Source organism: Oncorhynchus kisutch, linkage group LG22, assembly GCF_002021735.2.
Source record: "Oncorhynchus kisutch isolate 150728-3 linkage group LG22, Okis_V2, whole genome shotgun sequence".
In the NCBI taxonomy this organism is placed as follows: domain Eukaryota; kingdom Metazoa; phylum Chordata; class Actinopteri; order Salmoniformes; family Salmonidae; genus Oncorhynchus; species Oncorhynchus kisutch.
In genome coordinates, this window is record NC_034195.2 from 42,458,452 (window position 1) to 42,482,722 (window position 24,271).

The 24,271-nt window shown below is 41.2% G+C and overlaps 1 protein-coding gene across 4 annotated transcripts in view; it reads right to left on the reverse strand.

Annotated features, from left to right (window-relative positions):
* Positions 1-248: 248 nt before the first annotated feature.
* The window catches only part of kiaa1549la (KIAA1549-like a), a 44,328-nt gene continuing 20,305 nt past the window's right edge, over positions 249-24,271 (reverse strand). For 2 of the 4 annotated variants that reach the window (XM_031802128.1, XM_020455929.2), the window contains 11 exons: positions 21,483-21,673; positions 17,182-17,309; positions 15,621-15,745; positions 15,123-15,337; positions 12,419-12,557; positions 10,651-11,022; positions 10,361-10,458; positions 8,126-8,268; positions 2,948-3,108; positions 2,754-2,827; positions 249-2,653 (listed from right to left, as the gene is read on the reverse strand). In XM_031802128.1, the coding sequence (XP_031657988.1) occupies positions 2,798-2,827; positions 2,948-3,108; positions 8,126-8,268; positions 10,361-10,458; positions 10,651-11,022; positions 12,419-12,557; positions 15,123-15,337; positions 15,621-15,745; positions 17,182-17,309; positions 21,483-21,673 (1,602 nt within the window). In that variant the 3' untranslated portion in view covers positions 249-2,653; positions 2,754-2,797. Of the gene's footprint in view, positions 2,654-2,753; positions 2,828-2,947; positions 3,109-8,125; positions 8,269-10,360; positions 10,459-10,650; positions 11,023-12,418; positions 12,558-15,122; positions 15,338-15,620; positions 15,749-17,181; positions 17,310-21,482; positions 21,674-24,271 lie in introns of all 4 variants that reach the window. The other 2 variants (XM_031802127.1, XM_031802126.1) reach the window with 1 other exon arrangement.

Sequence of the window (24,271 nt, forward strand, 5' to 3'; positions counted from 1 at the left end):
TGGAGCTGCGGTCTGTGGTCTTTATAAATCCTTCAACGTCACTGGTCAAATGAGTTTCCCTCTAGGGACGTTCAGCTCCTTAGACAATGGGAACATTGCACTGTCAGATGGCTGTGAGACCCTGACATTTATTCACTGAACTAGTAGAAAATGTCACACACGGACTCCCATCTCCCTCACGTGCAGGTTCCTACTGAAAGTATCTATTCTTCATTCAGGGTTGTAAAACTAATGTTCCACTCAAGAAACAAATTCCAAGTTGTAATTTATTGGGTTTTATTTCACCAAAATTCTGCATAACTACATTCAACTGCATTCTTCATAACATGATTCAAACTGCTGTGCCTTCAGAAACCTCCGGGGCTAATCATCACATTTAATCTCAGAGAAATGAGGTAAAAGAAGCATCAGGAGTACATCAACTTATGTCAACTCTTTCATTATGTTCCTTTTGACTGTTCAACTCAATCACATTTTCCCCTTCATGAGCTTCAAATATGGGTAACTGAACATACCAATGATATTATTTTCAACAAATGGGAGTGCCTTTTGTCTCTTAGCGATACAAGTTACAATGACGACGATTCCAAGCATCAACCAGATTGTTTGTGCTTGATAAAGGCAAAGATGTTCAACTCATGGGCTCCATTTGAATTCTTTTTCAAGTCTCATCAACATTGTTTAGTGAAACTTTACTGTGACTAAATCTAGTAGAGGAAGAATGTTTTACCAGTGTATGTGTAGAGCAGAAAAAGTAGACATTTTATGTAGTATTACAGAGCAAATCACACAGATTCTCTAAATGTCTTTGCATTTGGGCTTTTTACATGGTTTATCAATACTTCCTTTGGAATATTACGCTTCAACGTAAAAATAATGGTTTCATATTTTTGTAGAAAAATAGTTAAATATTTTTTTTCAAACTAGGTAGAAACAGTTGGTATCCATTTGAAGACACCTACCCAGTCAAACGAATGGACTAGATACTGACTATGCATTTGCATCTTTTTATAATTTGTTAAAAAGCAGTTATTCTAATATTTTCGATATTAATATTGCATGCTTAACAAAGTATTTGCATTGATACTGCAGTTCTGTGGGGTCAGGAACTCAGGATGAGAAAGTGCTCTGTTCATCTAATATCAGACTAAACTAATAACGTCCCTACTTTGTGATGGATCAAACTGTATTTTATTTTTTATCATCACATTAAACCTGATTCTGTCACCATTTTTAAATGTAAAAACCTTTCCAACCTTTCCAATTTCATTATTAGATATTCAATATCAGCAATATCACAGTAATACAAATCAAGTCTGGTTACATGTTTTGGTGGTTGTTGATCTACACTAAACTGCACTGATTAACTCAACTAGTAGCATATACATGGTAAAGATGGTAAAGAGCCCTAGCCATCACATTATCCTTGTTTTGAAATTTGTTTTTAAATACTAGTAAAACATAGCATTATGCATCATTTTGCTTATGTTATGACCCAGTGAGTATTTGTGTATATGCATATACCAGCATATGCACTTACATGAATTAATACATTTGAAATGTGGTCATGTTTTACACTAGATGATCCTGGTAGTTAGACATCTAAGTGTTGGTACACTTGACATATTTGAAAATAGGATTCAAAACAATCTGACCGTCCTTCAAATTCAAAATGCATTAAAGCAAGTCAACATGTCAAGAAAATTGTGTCAAAATATACACGGAAAATATCTCTCTCTCTCTCTCACTGCTTGTAAAAGTCTCTTCAATAATTAATGCTGTCATGTTACATAATAAATGGAATAAATACTCCTGTGGCCCATCCAACACATCTGATTAATTACCACTCTGTCCAGTGAATGACTATGACACAATATAAGTCAGAATCTCCAAATACAAATACATACTAACACTTGCAAGTAAAGAACCATTGTAAGATCATTTATGTGCTGCAATATATGACTCTATTCAGCTTTTCATAATCATGGTTAGTAGACCCACCTCATTAACATATGAATGACAGAACAGTTTTTTTTTTTACTGTAATCTGATGGGTTGAAGGTCGTGGGTACATTTCAGAAATACAGAATGACAATGCCAATCACACCAAAGCTTTTCTTGCACAAATGTCTTCCTTAAATTAAGGTGAGCGCACAAGATACACTCATTAAATGTTTTACTCATTCAAAATAAGGAGTAATGCACAAAAGTAAATGACAAAGCACACAAATATCCAAAAACTGAAACAGCTCAAGACGAGTTAGATACTATTTTTTTTTTGTCATTTTAAAAAATACACATAAACCATCAGTTTAGTAGGTAAAACTCTTCTTTCCTTTAAAGAATTTGGATCATCAAAAAGCACAGTCAGTCCAGCTCTGTCGTTGGATGGTGTGGACCAGGGCAGAGGCTGTATGTGGCATTACCATGCTACTGCTCTACTCTAGGCCATCCTCCGCTGGCTGGTGGCAGTTGACATGGAGGCTGTGAGGCCTGTGTGACCTGGGGCTCAGAGACCATGGGAGGCCTGGATGGGCTGAGGAGGCAGGCCAGAGGCCAGCAGGTGCCAGGGGTGACAGTGAGGGCAGGGTGCTCTAGTCCAGGGGTACTCACTGTGAGGGAGGGAGGCCCTACTACCCAACCGATAGGACACCTGGAAGACAAAGAGAAAGAAATGTAACGAAAAGAAATGAGACACAAAAACCCAAATCATTGATAGAAAATGCTGTCTTGTATTAAGTGTGTGTGCCCACCAAGATATATGCTGTTTCCACTCAGTGCCAGAGATCAGGTAATCTCAACAAATGGTTTCTAAATGACACGGGTTCTGAAAAGAGAAGAGACTGTTTAAACAGGGACTAATAGTGAGGAATCCAGATCAAACAATCTGTGATCTGTGTTATACAAGCTAAATATACGGGGACATTGTTCTGGTTCAGATACTAACAGTATTTACAGTATCATTCCACTGGTGTGGGATGTCCTCAGGTTCCGGTGGGTAGGACATCCAAGATGGGCTTCCGTACGACGATGGTGGAGACATGACAAAGTAGTCCGAGTAACCAGGGTGGTTGGCTGATATGGCGTAGACTGCTGTCATTGGGTTTCCTGTAGAGATGAGCAGTGTGGTTAGCCAATCAGAGGCTTAAATGAGTGAACTTAAGTAATTTGACAGAAAACCATATATATATATATATATATATATATATATATATATATAGTTGAAGTCGGAAGTTTACATACTTAGTTTGGAGTCATTAAAACTCGTTTTTCAACCACTCCACAAATTTCTTGTTTTGGCAAGTCAGTTAGGACATCTACTTTGTGCATGACACAAGTAATCTTTCCAACAATTGTTTACAGACAGGTTATTTCACTGATAATTCACTGTATCACAATTCCAGTGGGTCAGAAATGTACATGCGCTAAGTTGACTGTGGCTTTAAACATCTTGGAAAATTCCATAAAATGATGTCATGGCTTTAGAAGCTTCTGATAGGCTAATTGACATCATTTGCGTCAATTGGAGGTGTACCTGTGGATGTATTTCAAGGCCTACCTTCAAACTCAGTGCGTCTTTGCTTGACATCATGGCAAAATCAAAAGAAATCAGCCAAGACCACAGAAAAAAATAATTTAACCTCCACAAGTCTCATCTTTGGGAGCAATTTCCAAACACCTGAAGGTACCACGTTCATCTGTACAAACAATAGTACGCAAGTATAAACACCATGGGACCATGCAGCCTTCATACCACTCAGGAAGGAAACGCGTTCTGTCTCCAAGAGATTAACGTACTTTGGTGTGAAAAATGAAAATCAATCCCAGAACAACAGCAAAGGACCTAGCAAAGGAAACAGGTACAAAAGTATCTATATCCACAGAAAAACGAGTCCTTTATCGTCATAACCTGAACGTCCGCTCAGCAAGGAAGAAGCCACTGCTCCAAAACTGCCATAAAGTACCCAGACTACGGTTTGCAACTGCACCTGGGGACAAAGATCATACTTTTTGGAGAAATGTCCTCTGGTCTGATGAAACAAAAAGGAACTGTTTGGCCATAATGGCCATTGTTATGTTTGGAGGAAAAAGGGGGAGGCTTGCAAGCCAAAGAACACCATCCCAACCGTGAAGCAGCATCATGTTGTGGGAGTGCTTTGCTGCAGGAGGGACTGGTGCACTTCACAAAATCGATGGCATCATGAGGAAGGAAAATTATGTGTATATATTGAAGAAACAAGACATCAAGACATCAGTCAGGAAGTTAAAGCTTGGTCGCAAATGGGTCTTCCAAATGGACAATGACCCCAACATACTTCCAAAGTTGTGGCAAAATGGCTTAAGGACAACAAAGTCAAGGTATTGGAGTGGCCATCACAAAGCCCTGACCTCAATCCTATAGAACATTTGTGGGCAGAACTGAAAAAGCATGTGCGAGCAAGGAGGCCTACAAATCTGACTCAGTTACACCAGCTCTGTCAGGAGGAATGGGCCAAAATTCACCCAACTTATTGTGGGAAGCTTGTGGAAGGCTACCTGAAACGTTTGACCCAAGTTAAACAATTTAAAGGCAATGCTACCAAATAAAAATTTAGTGTATGTAAACTTCTGACCCACTGGGAATGTGATGAAAGATATAAAACCTGAAAAACATCCTTCTCTCCACAATTATTCTGACATTTCACATTCTTAAAATAAAGTGGTGATCCAAACTGACCGATGACAGGGAATTTTTCAACTGTGTGTATATATATATATATATATATATATATATATATATTACACAGTGAGGCAAAAAAGTATTTAGTCAGCCACCAATTGTGCAAGTTCTCCCATTTAAAAAGATGAGAGAGGCCTGTAATTTTCATCATAGGTACACTTCAACTATGACAGACAAAATAAGGGGAAAAACTCCAGAAAATCACATTGTAGGATTTTTTATGAATTTATTTGCAAATTATGGTGGAAAATAAGTATTTGGTCAATAACAAAAGTTTATCTCAATACTTTGTTATATACCCTTTGTTGGCAATGACAGAGGTCAAACGTTTTCTGTAAGTCTTCACAAGGTTTTCACACACTGTTGCTGGTATTTTGGCCCTTTCCTCCATGCAGATCTCCTCTAGAGCAGTGATGTTTTGGGGCTGTTGCTGGGCAACACAGACTTTCAACTCCCTCCAAAGATTTTCTATGGGGTTGAGATCTGGAGACTGGCTAGGCCACTCCAGGACCTTGAAATGCTTCTTACGAAGCCACTCCTTCATTGCCCGGGCGATGTGTTTGGGATCATTGTCATGCTGAAAGACCCAGCCACGTTTCATCTTCAATGCCCTTGCTGATGGAAGGAGGTTTTCATTCAAAATCTCACAATACATGGCCCCATTCATTCTTTCCTTTACACGGATCAGTCATCCTGGTCCCTTTGCAGAAAAACAGCCCCAAAGCATGATGTTTTCACCCCCATGCTTCACAGTAGGTATGGTGTTCTTTGGATGCAACTCAGCATTCTTTGTCCTCCAAACACGACGAGTTGAGTTTTTACCAAAAAGTTATATTTTGGTTTTATCTGACCATATGACATTCTCCCAATCTTCTTCTGGATCATCCAAATGCTCTCTAGCAAACTTCAGACGGGCCTGGACATGTACTGGCTTAAGCAGGGGGACACGTCTGGCACTGCAGGATTTGAGTCCCTGGCGGCGTAGTGTGTTACTGATGGTAGGCTTTGTTACTTTGGTCCCAGCTCTGCAGGTCATTCACTAGGTCATTCACTAGGTATTTTGTTTCTGGTGTCCTTTGACAGCTCTTTGGTCTTGGCCATAGTGGAGTTTGGAGTGTGACTGTTTGAGGTTGTGAACAGGTGTCTTTTATACTGATAGCAAGTTCAAACAGGTGCCATTAATACAGGTAACGAGTGGAGGACAGAGGAGCCTCTTAAAGAAGAAGTTACAGGTCTGTGAGAGCCAGAAATCTTGCTTGTTTGTAGGTGACCAAATACTTATTTTCACCATCATTTGCAAATAAATTCATTAAAAATCCTACAATGTGATTTTCTGGATTTTTTTCTCATTTTGTCTGTCATAGTTGAAGTGTACCTGTGATGACAATTACAGGCCTATCTCATCTTTTTAAGTGGGAGAACTTGAACAATTGGTGGCTGACAAAATACTTTTTTGCCCCACTGTACACATACACCACCGTTCAAAAGTTTGGGGTCATTTAGAAATGTCCTTGTTTTTGTGTTGGACATGTTTTGTCCATTAAAATAACATAAAATTGATCAGAAATACAGTGTAGACATTGTTAATGTTGTAAATGACTATTGTAGCTGGAAACAGCAGATTTTTTATGGAATACCTACATAGGCGTACATAGGCCCATTATTAGCAATCATCACTCCAAATTCTTGAAGTTTTCCGTATTGACTGACCTTCATGTCTCAAAGTAGTGGACTGTCGTTTCTCTTTGCTTATTTGAGCTGTTCATTCCATAAAATGGACCTGGTCTTTTAACAAATAGGGTTATCTTCTGTATACCTCCCCTACCTTGTCACAACACAATTGATTGGCTCAAACGCATTAAGGAAAAAAATTCTGTTAATTCAAATGCATTCCAGGTGTGTAAAACTGTCATCAAGGCAAAGGGTGGCTACTTTGAAGAATGTCAAATATAACATATATTTAGATTTGTTTAACACTTTTTTGGTTACTACATGATTCCATATGTGTTATTTCATAGTTTTGATGTAATAAAGAAAAACCCTGGAATGAGTAGGTGTGTCCAAACTTTTGACTGGTACTTTGTGTATTTACAGTGAGCACCATAATTAATTGGAAAGTGACCATTTTGTTGTCATTTTGGTTCTGTACACTAACACTGAGTTTGAAAGGATACAATGACACCGAGGGTGAAGTGCAGACTGTCAGCATTAATTTGAGGGTATTTTCATACATATCGGATGAACCGTTGAGAACTGTTTAGAACTGTTTAACCTTTTGAACATGGTCCCCCCATTTTAAGGTACTACAAGTACTTGTTGAATTGGTTTCACAGATGTGTGTTGTTAGGCAGGTGTATTCCTTTGTGTCGTTAGTGAATGCAGGAGAGCTGTTGATGAATAGTATTGATTCTAGACTTTGCTATTGCCTTTGGAGGTTGTTGTTGGGGTGTGACAACATGACGAAGACAGCAGTGTCGATGCAAATGAAGATGGCCGTCATAAGGCTCAGAAATGAAAATCAATCAATCAGGAACATTTCAAAAACCCTGGGCATCCCCAAGTTAACAGTTTGGTTCATCATTAACAAGAAAAAAACAACCAGTGAACTCAATTATGGCAAAAGACCCGGTAGACTAAGGAAGATCACTGTAGTGGTTGACCAGAGAATACTCTCTATGGTGAAGAAAACACCCCTGACAACAGCCCAACAGATCAAAAACGCTCTCTTCTGAAGTCTACAGAAATATTTTATCTGCTCAGATAAAACCAAATGCCTCCAAACTCATTGGACGGCACTTCATCATGCAACAAGACAATGACCCTAAACATACTGCTAGAGCATCGAAGGGGTTTTTGATGGCCAAAAAGTGGAGAATCCTTGACTGGCCGAGTCAATCACCGGATCTGAATCCAATTGAACATGCATTTTACATGCTGAAGAGGAGACTGAAGGCAATAAGTCCCCGAAACAAGCAGGAGCTGAAGATGGCTGCAGTACAGGCCTGGCAGAGCATTACCAGGGAAGATACCCAGCGTCTGGTGATGTCGATGCATAGCAGACTTTAAGCAGTCATTGCATGCAAAGGATATGCGACCAAATATTAACAATAATTACTTTATTCTACATTATGTTAAACAGTCCAATGTTTTTTGATGTCGCGAAAATGGGTGGGGGCCATGTACAAAAGCTTCTAGAATTTCTAAACGGTTCATCCGATATGTATGAAAATACCCTCAAATGAAAGCTGACAGTCTGCACTTCACCCTCATTGTATCCTTTAAAACTCAGTGCTAGAGTACAGAACCAAAATAACAAAACAATGGTCACTGTCCAATGAATTATGGTGCTCACTGTATATTTACTAGTCCATATCTGAATAATTATATCATATTTAATATTTTGACCTGAGTAGCTGGTCATGGACTGGTCAACAGTGACAGCAGGGAAGGGCGCTCTGTTGATAGGCAGGTAGGTGGCACCATTGTGCTGATTCTGTATCTCAGAAGCCTCAGAAATGCGAGGTTTCAGGCTGATGTCGGGTGTAGAACTGCAGAAGGGGAGAAAAAGACAAAATGAGCTTTTACAACAATTTTCCTGCAATTCTACACATTGTGAAATAGGGTGGAGAGAAATGTTTTAAGCAATTTTTAATATGATATATGAGTGAGACGGACTAACAAAATCAATGGGGGGCCCCCAGCTGGTAATTCGACCATGATTACGAAGTTTAGATAGCTTACCAATCTAAATAATGTTTGATGACATGGGCTAATGGAGTGACTATCAGTGACTGACATAACAAGAGAAACTGCTGATGCACAACCACATTTCTAAACTGCACCTTGTGTATTCTACTATTCTAACTTGCAACAGTAAGTTGACACCCGGATGAGTAAAACAAAAACAAAAAATGTATTGATCAAAAGGTTTGCCCATCCCTGTTTTAAAATATGCAGAATAACAGTAGAGTAGAAATACAACAACACATGAGCAGCATAACATCTAAAGTAGTACAACAAAAGTTAGGATAGGAAACGCTACAAGGATACAGTACGCTAGTTACAAATAGACCTTCAAAAGAAGTATACTGAGCAAAACTATAAACGCAACATGTAAAGTCTTGGTCCCATGCTTCATGAGCTGAAATAGAAGATCCCAGTCATTTTCCATACGCACAAAAGCTTATTTCTCTTAAATTTGGTTCACAAATGTATTTACATCCCTGTTAGTGAGCATTTCTCCTTCCAAGATAATCCATCCACCTGACAGTTGTGGCATATCAAGAATCTGATTAAACAATTCATTGCACAGCTGCACCCTGCACTGGGGACAATAAAAGGCCACTAAAATGTTAAGTTTTGTCACACAACACAATGCCTCAGATGTCTCAAGTTTTGAGGGAATGTGCAATTGGCATGCTGACTGCAGGAATGTCCACCAGAGCTGTTGCCAGAGAATTGAATGTGCATTTCTCTACCATTAGCCGCCTCCAACATTGTTTTAGAGGATTTGGCAGTACTTTCAACCGGCCTCACAACCGCAGACCATGCTTAACCACGCCAGCCTAGGACCTCCACACCCGGCTTCTTCACCTGCGGGATCATCTGACACCAGCCATCCGGACTGCTGATGAAACTGTGGGTTTGCATAACCAACATTTCTGACAGTTTGTGCCAAACTTCTATCTCAGTGTAGCTGACTGGCGTCGTAACCGAATTCAGTGGGCAAATGCTCACCTTCAATAGCACTGGCATGCTGGAGAAGTATGCTCTTCACTGATGAATCCCGGTTTCAACTGTACCGGTCTGATGGCAGACGTGTGTATGGTATTGTATGGGGAGCAGTTTGCTGATGTCAACGTTTTGAACAGAGTGTCCCATGGGGGCGGTGGGGTTATGGTATGGGCAGGCATAAGCTACGGACAACAAACATAATTGCATTTCATCGATGGCAATTTGAATGCACAGAGATACCGTGACAAGATCCTGAGGCCAATTGTTGTGCCATTCATCCGCTGCCATCACCTCATGTTTCAACATGATAATTCGCTGTCCCATGTTGCAAGGATCTGTTCACAATTCCTGGAAGCTGAAAATGTCCCAGTTCTTCCATGGCCTGAATACTCACCAGACATGTCACCCATTGAGCATCTTTGGGATACGCTGGATCGAAGTGTACGACAGTTCCCGTCAATATCCAGCAACTTCGCACAGCCGTTGAAGAGGAGTGGGACAACATTCCACAGGCCATAATCAACACCCTGATCAATTATATGTGAAGGAGATGTGTCTCACTTCATGACGCAAAATGTGGTCACACCAGATACTGACTGGTTTTCTGATCCACGCCCCTACTTTTTTCAGATATCTGTGACCAACAGATGCATATCTGTATTCCCAGTCATGTGAAATCCATAGATTAGGGCCTAATGAATGTATTTCAATTGACTGATTTCCTTATATGAACTGTAACTCAGTAAAATCTTTGAAATTGTTGCATGTTGCATTTAGATTGTTGTTCGGTGTAGTAGGTTGAGTATGTTTAGCACTGTGTGGATGTGCATATATTGGCATGAATGTTATTTGCATCCGTTTACTGTCTTTCTAACAGCTTGAAGGGAAGAGGAGGGAGCTTCGTACCGCCTCATTGAGGTCCCAGGAGGGGGTCCAGGTCTGGAGGGGATCAGAGTGGGCGGAGGTCCAACGCACATGTCAGGAAGTTGAGTGAACCTGAAGCCCTGCAGCACCAAACACAACACACAGACACAGTTCAATCAGTGTGTGGGTGTTTAAACATAATGTCCTACACAGATACCATCTTATTATGTGGATGTTCTACAATAGCATTCAGGATTTTTGTTTAAAACACCACCGTAAACATAGACATTTTTTGTTGTTGCTTTATTGCATGATCTAATCAATGCACTCACAGGCTTGGGTAAGCTACACTGGTGTATTTCCGGCCCGTAGGCAGACCCATGCTGGCGGCCTCCTCCACATGGGTGGTTCATGGTGCCAGGGGCACTGGTCACTCCCTCGGAGTAGGGGCTGGTGTGACTGGGGTTGTAGGAACTGTGGAGGTGGGGGTGAATGTGGGGGTGGTGGTGGTTGGAGGGCAGGGCCTCATCTGGGGCCAGCCCAAAGGCATTACCCAGCAGGAGCTGCATCTGCTGACGGACCTCACCGATGGAAGGCTGAGAGCTCAGAGTGGACGAGTCTGAGAGACCTTTGACCTGATGGCTTCCACCATAACCCAGGGAGCTCATCAGTCGGTCCACGTTGGTCTCCTCAAGCGGCTCCACCTGACACACAGGAAGGCGGACACACACAAACACACACACACAGGGTTATCCATTTGCAATTTAAAGGCTCAGCACATTCAAAGCTACACTGAACAAAAATATAAACGCAACATGTAAAGTGTTGATCCCATGTTTCATGAGCTGAAATAAAAAATCCCAGACATTTTCCATACGCACAAAAAACATATTTCTCTCAATTTTCACACAAATTAGTTTACATCCCTGTTAGTCAGCTTTTCTCCTTTGCAAATATAATCCATCCACCTGACAGGTGTGGGATATCAAGAAACAGCATGGTCATTACACAGGTGCACCTTGTTCTGGGGACAATAAAAGGCCACTTTAAAATGTGCAGTTTTGTCATACAACACAATGCCACAGATGTCTCAAGTGTTGAGGGAGCATGCAATTGGCATGCTGACTGCAAGAAATGCTGAGGAATATTTATGTCTGTAATAAAGCTCTTTTGTGGGGAAAAACTCTTTCTGGTTGGCTGGGCCTGGCTCTCCAGTGTCCCTCACCCCACCCACAGGGGGGCACCCCTGCCCAATCATGTGAAAGCCATAGGTTAGGGCCTAATTAATTTATTTCAATTGACTGATGGCCTTATATTGCTTCTACACCTGCATTGCTTGCTGTTTGGGGTTTGGGGCTAGGTTTCAGTACAGCACTTTGAGATATCAGCTGATGTAAGAAGGGCTATATAAATAAATTGGATTTATATTACTGTAACTCAGTAAAATCTTTGAAATTGTTGCGTATACATTTTTGTTCAGTATATTAACTGGTATCGAATTGCACATCTGAATCACTGAACAGGCTATAATCATGTTCACGTTCACTGACATTCAGCAATGTAGTGCCTGTGCATGCAGCATAAAATGATAGCTCTAAGAACGAGCTCCATCGCTGTGCTAGATGGAGGTTTTAAAGTTTGGATGAAGGTAATCCTCTTCATTTGAGCCATAGAGCTTAGAATAAGGATTGGGAGAGATAGGCATTTTGGGACAGGCTTTGTTCTAGGGTTTTCTTTAGGTTATTGCACCCCAGTATCAGAACGTATCTATGCTCAACCCCTTTTGCCCATGCAGTGACTCCAGTAGTATGGTGTACATTTCAGGACAGGGATGCGTAACTCCAGTCCTCGGTGGCCTGATTAGTGTCACACTTTTGCCCCAGCTACTAATACAACTGACTCCAATAATCAATTAATCATGATATTTAGCTTAGAAGGCAATGAGTTTAATCAGCTGTGTTTGCTAGGGATGGGGAATGTGTGTGGGGATGTGTGTCACCACTCCAGCCCGTGAGGACTGGAATTGACCATCCCTGTTTTACATCTCATGGATGTCTTAAAATGGACAATGTTCAGCAGTGATACTCAGTGAGGCCTCACGTCATAGCCGCTGTTGCGGATCCCTCTTCTAGACCTCTCCCTGAGGACCAGCAGGTCCATCTCGGTCTCCACGGGGCCAGGGCTGCTGGCAGCCAGGGACTGACGGCTCCAGTAGGCTGGCTCTCTGGATGGGGGATGCCTGAAATAGGGATATCATAGTTGCCATCTTCATGACAATCTCCATCATCATCCTCATCAGTAAAAATGGCCCTGCTCTGCAGCATAGGTTTGCACCATCACAGGAATATTTCAGACATTTCAAATGTGTATTTCAAATCAAATCAAAGTTGATTGGTTGCGTACACAGATTTTCAGATGTTTCCAACAGTGCACCAATATCCACCAATACAATACACATCATCCAGAAAAATACTAAAATAGGTTACAGTTGGAAGTCGATAGTCGGAAGTTTACATACACTTGGGTTGGAGTCATTAAAACTCATTTTTCAACCACTCCACAAATTTCTTGTTAACAAACTATAGTTTTGGCAAGTTGGTTAAGACATCCACTTTGTGCATGACACAAGTAATTTTTCCAACAATTGTTTACAGACAGATTATTCCACTTATAATTCACTGTATCACAATTCCAGTGGGTCAGAAGTGTACATACACTATGACTGTGCCTTTAAACATCTTGAAAAATTCCAGAAAATTATGTCATGGCTTTATAAGCCTCTGATAGGCTAATTGACATAATTTGAGTCAATTGGAGGTGTACCTGTGGATGTATTTCAAGGCCTACCTTCAAACTCTTGTCATTTTTGCTTGGCATCATGGAAAAATCAAAAGAAATCAGCCAAGACCTCAGAAAAAAAGATTGTAGACCTCCACAAGTCTGGTTCATCCTTGGGAGCAATTTCCAAACACATGAAGGTACCATGTTCATCTGTACAAACAATAGTACGCAAGTATAAACACCATGGGACCACGCAGCCGCCATACCGCTGAGGAAGGAGACACATTCTGTCCCCAAGAGATGAATGTACTTTGGTGCAAAAAGTGCAAATCAATCCCAGAACAACAGCAAAGGACCTTGTGAAGATGCTGAAGGAAACAGTAAAAAAGTATCTATAGCCACAGTAAAACGAGTCCTATATCGACATAACCTGAAAGGCTTCTCAGCAAGGAAGAACCCACTGCTCCAAAACCGCCATTAAAAAGCCAGAATACGGTTTACAACTGCACGTGGGGACAAAGATTGTACTTTTTGGAGAAATGTCCTCTGGTCTGATGAAACAAAAATAGAACTGTTTGGCAATAATGACCATCGTTATGTTTGGAGGAAAAAGGGGAGGCTTGCAAGCCAAAGAACACCATCCCAACCGTGAATCACGGGGGTGGCCGCATCATGTTGTGGGGGTGCTTTGCTGCAGGAGGGACTGGTGCACTTCACAAAATCGCTGGCATCATGATGTAGGAAAATTATGTGGATATATTGAAGCAACATCTCAAGACATCAGTTAAAGCTTGGTCGCAAATGGGTCTTCCAAATGGACAATGTCACTAAGCAAAGTTGTGGCAAAATGGCTCAAGGACAACAAAGCCAAGGTATTGGAGTGGCCATCACAAAGCCCTGACCTCAATCCATTTGAACATTTGTGGGCAGAACTGAAAAAGTATGTGCGAGCAAGGAGGCCTACAAACCTGACTCAGTTACACTAGCTCTGTCAGGAGGAATGGGTCAAAATTCACCCCACTTATTGTGGGAAGCTTGTGGAAGTCTACCCGAAACATTTGACCCACGTTAAACAATTTAAAGGCAATGCTACCAAATACTATCAAAAACTTCTGACCCACTGGGAATGTGAGGAAATAAATAAAATCTGAAATAAATTACTCTCGCTACTATTATTCTGACATTTCACATACTTAAAATAAAGTGGTGATCCTAACTGACCTAAAACAGGGAATTTTTACTATAATTAAATGTCAGGAATTGTAAAAAACTGAATTTAAATGTATTTGGCTAAAGTGTATGTAAACTTCCGACTTCAACTGTACATAGGATGAGCCTGGACTAGAATACAGTATATACGGTGTACATATAAAGTGGGTGAAACAGTGCATAAACATTATTAAAGTGACTAGTGTTCAATACATAAGTTGTTATGTGATTGTAAACAAACTTGATGCTTGGCATCCCCCTGCAAAAGATTTTGTCACATTAACGATGTCCTGGTGCTGTAGTCACCGGTACATGTAGGCATTCTGAAAAGTCACTTTTAAACCAGTGGATCTGTTTACGTTGAACACCCACTGAACACCCACTAAACACCCACTGAACACCCACTGAACACTCACTGAACACCCACTGAACACCCACTAAACACCCACTAAACACCCACTGAACACCCACTGAACACTCACTGAACACCCGCTGAACACCCGCTGAACACCCGCTGAACACCCACTGAACACCCACTGAACACTCACTGAACACCCGCTGAACACCCGCTGAACACCCACTGAACACCCACTGAACACCCACTGAACACCCACTGAACACTCACTGAACACCCACTGAACACCCGCTGAACACCCGCTGAACACCCGCTGAACACTCACTGAACACCCACTGAACACCCACTTAACACCCACTGAACACCCACTCAAACATGAAAGCAATTCTTCCTGTATGTCTCTTGGCATATTACATAATGTGGATGAAAAAAGAGGCATTTGTCTGTCTGCTCCCCCACCTCCTGATGTGGCATCCTGCATAGGATGCCCTCTTCTCCTCAGCAGTCATTGGCTCCTTGGCATTCTCATGCCTGCTGTGCCTCTCTCTGGGGTTGAATGGGTGGATGCCATTGTCTGTAACAGGGAAATCACAGTAGCCTTTTCTGTTGGCTTTCTGCCGTTGTTTGTTCCTGTAGTGTTCAATGTCGGACTTCTGCTTGAGCCCCACATTTGCCTGTAGACGAAGTAATTTGTATTACATTAGTATTGATTCTAGTTTGACATTACTTGGTATTTGAAGTAAACGTGGTGAGGTATCTACTGAGGTCCCTCTTCTCTATAAAGAAACAATCGGTTCCAAATCCATTCCTACTTCCCATTGGCCCAAACCCTTAGATGTCTGCAGAAATATAGTTCCACTTCTACACTGCTTTTACAGTACACATCCAGAACATTCATCTTTATAATCTTCATCTGGCAGACACAATGTAACCAGCAGCCTGGGGGTGGTATCTCACCTCCCCATTGAGGACGACTGAGTCCTGGCTGTGACTGGAGGAGGATGGGTAGGAGTATGTGGGCTGGGCCGCCATTGGCTTGATGGTGATGAGTCGCAGTGAGCCAGTGTGGTCCTCATATGGATCTGCTGGGATGAGAGGACATTGCTAATTAGCACAGCGCTAGCTAGCCCAGCTATGACTGATACTGCTGTGAGCACTTCACTGACGTCATATGGCGGTTGGCTACAGTGGGGTTAATGGTGTATTCGTCTCTCATCAGCACCAATCAAACAGAGCAGATGTTGTTCTAGGTTAACTGCTTCAGTGCTCAGATCACTCTGCATATACTGTAGACGTGGGGAAAGTATTAATGTATGAAAACTAGAAAATATAGGAGATGACTTATACCCAAGGGAAAGTAAATGGCATTCTAAATGTACGTCTAAGGTCTTGAGAGGGAAATAATACAATCACTCATTTTCTACTTCCCCCGAGGAATTTGCCGTTATAATAAGTTAATATGTATACTACGTTATAATAAGTCAATATGTAAACTACGTTATAATATGTTAATATGTATACTACGTTATAATAAGTCAATATGTAAACTACGTTATAATATGTTAATATGTATACTACGTTATAATACGTTAATATGTATACTACGTTATAATACGTTAATATGTATACTACGTTATAATACGTTAATATGTATACTACGTTATAATACGTTAATATGTATACTACGTTATAATAAGTTAATATGTATACTACGTTATAATACGTTAATATGTATACTACGTTATAATACGTTAATATGTATACTACGTTATAATATGTTAATATGTATACTACGTTATAATACGTTAATATGTATACTACGTTATAATACGTTAATATGTATACTACATCTCACCAATAAATGTTGGGTAACCATTGCTAGACGGTTGAAAATGAAAGCTTTCTAGATGCCACAGTAACAATATTGACTGGACATTGTCTCAACATAATTTCTGAAATTGAGACGCTTACTGTAATGCAGTGTGTAATCTAACCTTGAGATATTAAGGCATATCAATCATAGACAACTTCCAAATAACAATGGAAACATTGTGTAAAAATGCAATTCTACCAGACTGTAACCTTTCATTTGATGCATCCAGTAAGGTAAATATCTGAAGTTCAAGAACAATGAGGACTTTCAGTGGCTGCCACTGCATCATCCTTTTATCATTCATCAGACCCTTCCTCACATCCCCACTCACACTGCCTGAGTGTTACAGCTACTGCAGTTAGATAGGAGGGAAATAGAAAGATGCTTGTGTGTGTGTATGTGTCTGTGTGTTTCCATGGTGCATACTGTGTGTGTGTGTGTGTGCACTGCATGCATCCCTGCATATACAGTACGTGCTTATTTTCATTTACAATTCATTAGCTCTCTCTAATGGCCGTATGGTGTACCAAGCCTGTGTGAGGACACAATATTGTGGTGGGCAGCAGTAGGGACAAGTAGCAGTAGCCGGAGTATGGCCTCTCAGCAGTACAGTAGCCAGAGTATGGCCTCTCTCCTCTCTCTCACCGTTCCTCTTGTGTAGTAGATCCTCCTTGGCGCTGTTCTGTACCGCAGGCCTCCGTACCATCGAGCTCTTGCCCGTGTTGAGTTTCCCGGATTCATTGCTTGTAACTGAGCCGTCCTCGCTTGGCAACCTGCCGCAGGTAACCATAGCAACAGAGGCAGGCAGTGGTAAGCTTTGTGCATACAGTATTATCCAAGGGTAATGCTGCTATCACACAGCCCCCTGGCCAGTTCTAACCTGTGAAATCTGACTGCAGTATGTGACAGACAGGATTGGTAGGTTACTTTTTAAACATAATCCATTAAAGTTACCATAGTTACCTGCCCAAAATGTGTAATCAGTAACAACTTTTGGATTAACCAAACTCAGTAATGTTACTTTTAGATTACAGCATTAGAAGACAACAAAAATAATCCTTTAAACACATTTGGTGCTTCATCATAGTGGTTTCAGACTCGATCAGGTGGAACAAAATTAAACTGGCACCTTTTTTCAATGATGAATTGAATGTCATTGAGAAAACAGAAAAGGTGTCATGTCTTTTTTCGCAAACATAATCATCTAGTTTTTCAAAAGTATCTGTAATCTGATTGCAATATTTTTTCATGGTAACGCATCTGATTACAGTTAGTTTTTTTGCAATGGGATTACTTATAACATGTCACCGTTCAACCCTGGTGACAGAGACACCGATAAAGGCTGTGTTCTATCTAAAGCTATGTGCTTCACAACAAGGCCACAGGCTGGAACAGTGAGAGATACTATCTTAATTTCAAACTACCCTCCCCTGGTATCTTTTCAGGTGTAACCAACAGACTGACACCAGTGACTAACACAGGAGCCTGATGTTATGTCAGATAAGACAGCTAGGAACACACACACCCATTATGTCAGCTCATATCGACATTGCTCTTCAGAATGTTTCTATCAGATTATTCTTAATCCCTCATGGACAGACTACTTAAACATAATCGAGCATCTGACCAAATACGTGATTTTAGTTCTGGGTTAAACAAGATTAGATTATTCTAAGGGTGTAATGCATTCAGAAATACTAAATGGAATCAGCATTCGCAATCATGAGGCTTCTATAATGAGGTACAGTTCTACTCCTGTGATACATGGTCAGACAGAGAGAGGGAAGAGAGAGAGGGAGAGGGAGGGGAGAGAGAGAGAACAGATTGAGGATGCATGTATTCCTGTCAACCTGAGCCCAGAGGAACACTGAATCAAACATGGCCCTGGAAGGATCTCTCCAGGCTGTGTAGCTCACTCACTCCATGTTCAGTGTTCAGCCTCTATTCACTTTACACCACTATGTCTCTCTCCATGCCCAGTGTTCAGTCTCTTCACTTTACACCACTATGTCTCTCTCCATGTCCAGTCTCTATTCACTTTACACCACTATGTCTCTCTCCATGCTGTGTTCAGTCTCTATTCACTTTACACCACTATGTCTCTCTCCATGCCCAGTGTTCAGCCTCTATTCACTTTACACCACTATGTCTCTCTCCATGCCCAGTGTTCAGTCTCTTCACTTTACACCACTATGTCTCTCTCCATGCCGTGTTCAGCCTCTCTTCACTTTACACCACTATGTCTCTCTCCATGCCCAGTGTTCAGTCTCTTCACTTTACACCACTATGTCTCTCTCCATGCCATGTTCAGCCTCTCTTCACTTTACACCACTATGTCTCTCTCCATGCTGAGTTCAGCCTCTATTCACTTTACACCACTATGTCTCTCTCCATGCCCAGTGTTCATCCTCTATTCACTTTACACCACTATGTCTCTCTCCATGCCCAGTGTTCAGCCTCTATTCACTTTACACCACTATGTCTCTCTCCATGCCGTGTTCAGCCTCTATTCACGTTACACCACTATGTCTCTCTCCTTGCCCAGTGTTCAGCCTCTATTCACTTTACACCACTATGACTCTCTCCATGCCGTGTTCAGTCTCTATTCACTTTACACCACTATGTCTCTCTCCATGCCCAGTGTTCAGCCTCTATTCACTAACCCACTATGTCTCTCTCCATGCCGTGTTCAGCCTCTATTCACTTTACACCACTATGTCTCTCTCCATGCCGTGTTCAGCCTCTATTCACTTTACACCACTATGTCTCTCTCCATGCTGTGTTCAGCCTCTATTCACTTTACACCACTATGTCTCTCTCCATGCCCAGTGTTCAGCCTCAATTCATTTACACCACTATGTCTCTCTCCATGCCCAGTGTTCAGCCTCTATTCACTTTACACCACTATGTCTCTCTCCATGCCCAGTGTTCAGCCTCTATTCACTTTACACCACTATGTCTCTCTCCATGCCGTTTTCAGCCTCTATTCACTTTACACCACTATGTCTCTCTCCATGCCCAGTGTTCAGCCTCTATTCACTTTACACCACTATGTCTCTCTCCATGCCCAGTGTTCAGCCTCTATTCACTTTACACCACTATGTCTCTCTCCATGCCCAGTGTTCAGTCTCTTCACTTTACACCACTATGTCTCTCTCCATGCCCAGTGTTCAGCCTCTTCACTTTACAACACTATGTCTCTCTCCATGCCCAGTGTTCAGCCTCTTCACTTTACACCACTATGTCTCTCTCCATGCCGTGTTCATCCTCTATTCACTTTACACCACTATGTCTCTCTCCATGCCCAGTGTTCAGCCTCTATTCACTTTACACCACTATGTCTCTCTCCATGCCCAGTGTTCAGTCTCTTCACTTTACACCACTATGTCTCTCTCCATGCCCAGTGTTCAGCCTCAATTCACTTTACACCACTATGTCTCTCTCCTTGCCCAGTGTTCAGCCTCAATTCACTTTACACCACTATGTCTCTCTCCATGCCCAGTGTTCAGCCTCAATTCATTTACACCACTATGTCTCTCTCCATGCCCAGTGTTCAGCCTCTATTCACTTTACACCACTATGTCTCTCTCCATGCCATTTTCAGCCTCTATTCACTTTACACCACTATGTCTCTCTCCATGCCCAGTGTTCAGCCTCTATTCACTTTACACCACTATGTCTCTCTCCATGCCGTGTTCAGCCTCTATTCACTTTACACCACTATGTCTCTCTCCATGCCCAGTGTTCAGCCTCTATTCACTTTACACCACTATGTCTCTCTCCATGCCCAGTGTTCAGCCTCTATTCACTTTACACCACTATGTCTCTCTCCATGCCCAGTGTTAAGCCTCTATTAACTTTACACCACTATGTCTCTCTCCATGCCGTGTTCAGCCTCTATTCACTTTACAACACTATGTGTGTTTACCGCCTGCTTGTTTCACCAATTATTATTCTCAGCACCTTTTCAAAGATGTTTTATGCTTTAATCATCACACTGCACAGCTGTGTGTTTTGTAGCCTTTTGAAGCCTTGCTAATCCCAGTCTGAATGAGCCCTGCGGTCCATCCAAAGAGTGACTGGAATAGCAGCCGCTGCAGCAGACCTGGGTTCACATAATATTTAAAATAATACTTTATTGGTGTTTGATTGAGCTTGACTGGGTTTAAAGGACCAATAGAATAGTTTTAAAAAACTGCCCCCCCCCCCCCCCCCCCCAAATCTACTCCAGGCAGGCTAGAGAGCAAATACTCAAAGCATTGGAGATATTTCCAATGCTATTTGAACCCAGGTCTACACTGCAGTGCCTTCAAAACCCAATGATCATTGTAGCAGACTCTTGTCACACCTCCAGCTTGGCAGCAGTAAATATTAAAAAACCCAAGTGGGTCTAAATCAGCCAAAGATAGGGGAGATCTACTACATTTGACAGCTGTAAGACAATGACTGATGTCTTGGGCTGGGTCAATAAACAAAAAAAATCAAGGCTTTGGTGGTCTGTAAATGTCTCTGTGTTAAAATGAGAATTTGAATGCGTGGGAAAGTCAAAGAAAAGAAGGCTCAAAACAGCAGCAAAAGCTTGGCTTTGTCTTCTAGACTAGAGGAAAGACAGCAGGCTCTATCCGTTTTGTGGCACGGCAATAACACATTCATGACTCATGTTTTGTAACAACATTTTAGCTTTCTATTGCCTAAACTGAGTGATAGACGGCTACGAATCGGGCAATTGGCAACACCAAGGCAAACTGTAAGCCAGTCAACATGAGCAGATTTAAGCAGATTCTATGCAATCTGTCTAAGACTGTAATACTTATTGTGAATTTTCCTTGACTTAAAGTATTGGCACAAACAAATCCAAATGTTGTTTGGTAATCTATAGTAAACAGGGATCAATCTTCATAGAGATCCTATAATTCGGTTTCTATTTCAATCGGCGTTCTTCTTACCCTTTGTGGATGATGTCAGCAGAAGGGGGTCTTTTAGAAGCGGTCCCATCCTGGTGCACCTTCCTGTCCAATGACAATGGGGCATCTCTCACCGGGAGGCCCAGGACCAGCGTCTCCTTGGTAACAGAGATGGTCTCCTCACCTTGGTGATGGCCCATATGCTTCTTGGCATAGTCAAATCCCTGCACAGGCTGGGGTAGAGAAGGTTGGGAAAGGGTTTACGATGATATATGGTAAAGTAAAGGAGTGCTTTAAGAGAATGACATTTCATTTACAGACAAGGTAAATGAGCAGTCGGCTCGGTGAGCTCTGTTTTCTCTCAGTCAGCAAGTAAAGACAGAATGGGATTCTACTAAATGTTAAACGAAACATCTAATGGCACCTTTGAAGTTGAGATGAATTGGAGGAAAGACATGAAAAATGTAATTGGTTCATGATTTATATATTTTTTTATGTCTGCAAGGTCTAGGCAGTTTCTTTGTATAACCAAATTACTCTAATTTCATGAAGCCTCTCAGGTTTGTAAAACGGCAAAAAAGGAGCATCACAGTCCAGATATTCTTTTTGGAAAACGAAATACATAAATAGATTATATTCAATGTATTTCTACTTGAGTTCATGTGTGGATACGAAGGGAAAATATAACTGCACACAGCTTTAATAATTAAAGAGTCTCAGTGACATCAAGTGTATTATGACACATAGTTGCAGCACACAGCTAAATAGGAGAGAAATCGATACACTGTACCAGGCAGTCATCTTCACCTCATCCTGAGGTTAGTGATATTTCACAACAGTGAGTCTGGCAGAAGTCATGTATAGAGACACTATAGCCTCATCATATTGGACATTCACAGAGGGGGATGTTTCAACAGATGAACCTTAAAGGCTGAGCTCAACACAGATATTTTTCACTGGCAAGAGGCAGGCCTCTCTGTCCACTTGATTCCGTTGACTTTCTAAATGGTCACCTTTCAACTGCCCAGTCTGATAAAGACATGGAGTTGGTCCAGGACTCTGCACAAGGCTACTCTGTGATGGATTTGACAAAGGGGCAATTCCACACCAGAAGGAGCGGAAAATATTTGTTATATCTCAGATTGTTCTGGCAATTCTCACATAGAAACTTATTTGGAAAAAATGCTAAAGAAAATCATGATAAAGTGGTCATTTTAGGCCCTTTTCAGACCTACTGTTCTAGGGTGGTGCCTTCTGTAAGACCCTATGATCTGTGAACCGTACATGATACAGACAACATCTTGGTGCCATTTACATTATTATCCTCCTTATAGTGTGCTCTAACATATGGAGTATGTCTAGATTCTTCATTTATTCAATATTACAAATATCAATATCACAAAACTACCCTTCTTGATTTAGCTTATTTCTGACATTTTGTTTGTAACAAAATACTCTTCAAACAGAGTGACTCTCTGGTCCTTTTAATGATTTTATACATAGATATTGACATTATAGGTCATTATCCAATCACAGCACTCCTTTAGGATTGCACATTCTGCAAGTCACAAGCAGAGGGAGTTCCCGTTTCCATTCACTGTATTGGTGGTGTTCATAAAATAGATCATACCTTCCGAATTAGCAGAGAGCCCACTCTGGAAATGTGATGTACTTGTAGAGTATATTGTTCCAAACAATATGTCTTAAAATAAGCTAAATTAATAGGGGTCATTTTGAGATATTAATATGAATATGTTTAATGTGGAATAAATTCATGTGAAATGTTTATATTTCAGAATCAAGACGTACTCCATGTTTAAGAACATAAGGAGTATAATGACATCAAGATGTTGCCTGTATCATGTACGGTTTACAGATCATAGGGACTAACAGGAGGCATGTATAGGTCCACGTTCATCATGATAAAACAAAGAAATGGTGGTACAAATGTTAAAAACATGTCAAAAATCCTTCCTCCGTATGAAGTTTCTAAGTGAGAATTGCCAGAACAATCTGGGTTACCCAAAATATTTTCTGCTCCTACTGGTGTGGAATCGCCCAAAAACGGATTCTGTGTTTTGACTTGGGCTCATTCAGTGTACTGATGGAGTCATGGGACAGAGGGGGACAGGTTTGATAAAACCCACATGTAAAAAAAATATGATTAAATTATGATTGATATGATTTTCTCTTCATTGCACAAACTTTCAAAATGAAGACACATGATGGACTATACCACATAGTGAATTTGGAGAGCAATGAAATAGATTCACATATTTCCTGCAAAAGCACACATGCAGACTGAAGCCATGCCATTGATTTGCAGCTTGACGTTGTTGTCCCACTTTGATGGATAATTGTGTGCTTTGGGCTAGAGGTTCATGAAACCCACTATCTCCCTAGTGGGTTAGGCTCTGCTTGATATTCTGTCTTCATTCCCAGAACGTTTGGACACCAACACATTACACTGCAACAAACTGCAAATATGTGCAGTGGAGTAGTGGAGCCAAAGATTTCAACTCAACGCATTTACCACGTCCTTTAGCATATCGCCACAAGCTATTCATAAACCAAATCATTCGAAGAATATTTATCTCAGTAGTTGCGCATGCGTGTCACATCTCTGGTCAGAAAGGGAAAGACCGAACAATTGGCCTTACAGCGCCATGCGTGAATCTCCCAATTTAGCAACGCTTTAAATAATTTATGTCACATTCAAAACAACCCAGTGACATTTAATGTTTACCAACAGTTTTACAAACCTTGAAGCACTGCACTCTGAAATGTAAATACAGTAAGCAGACACTATGCTAATAGAAACAGGCCTTGTT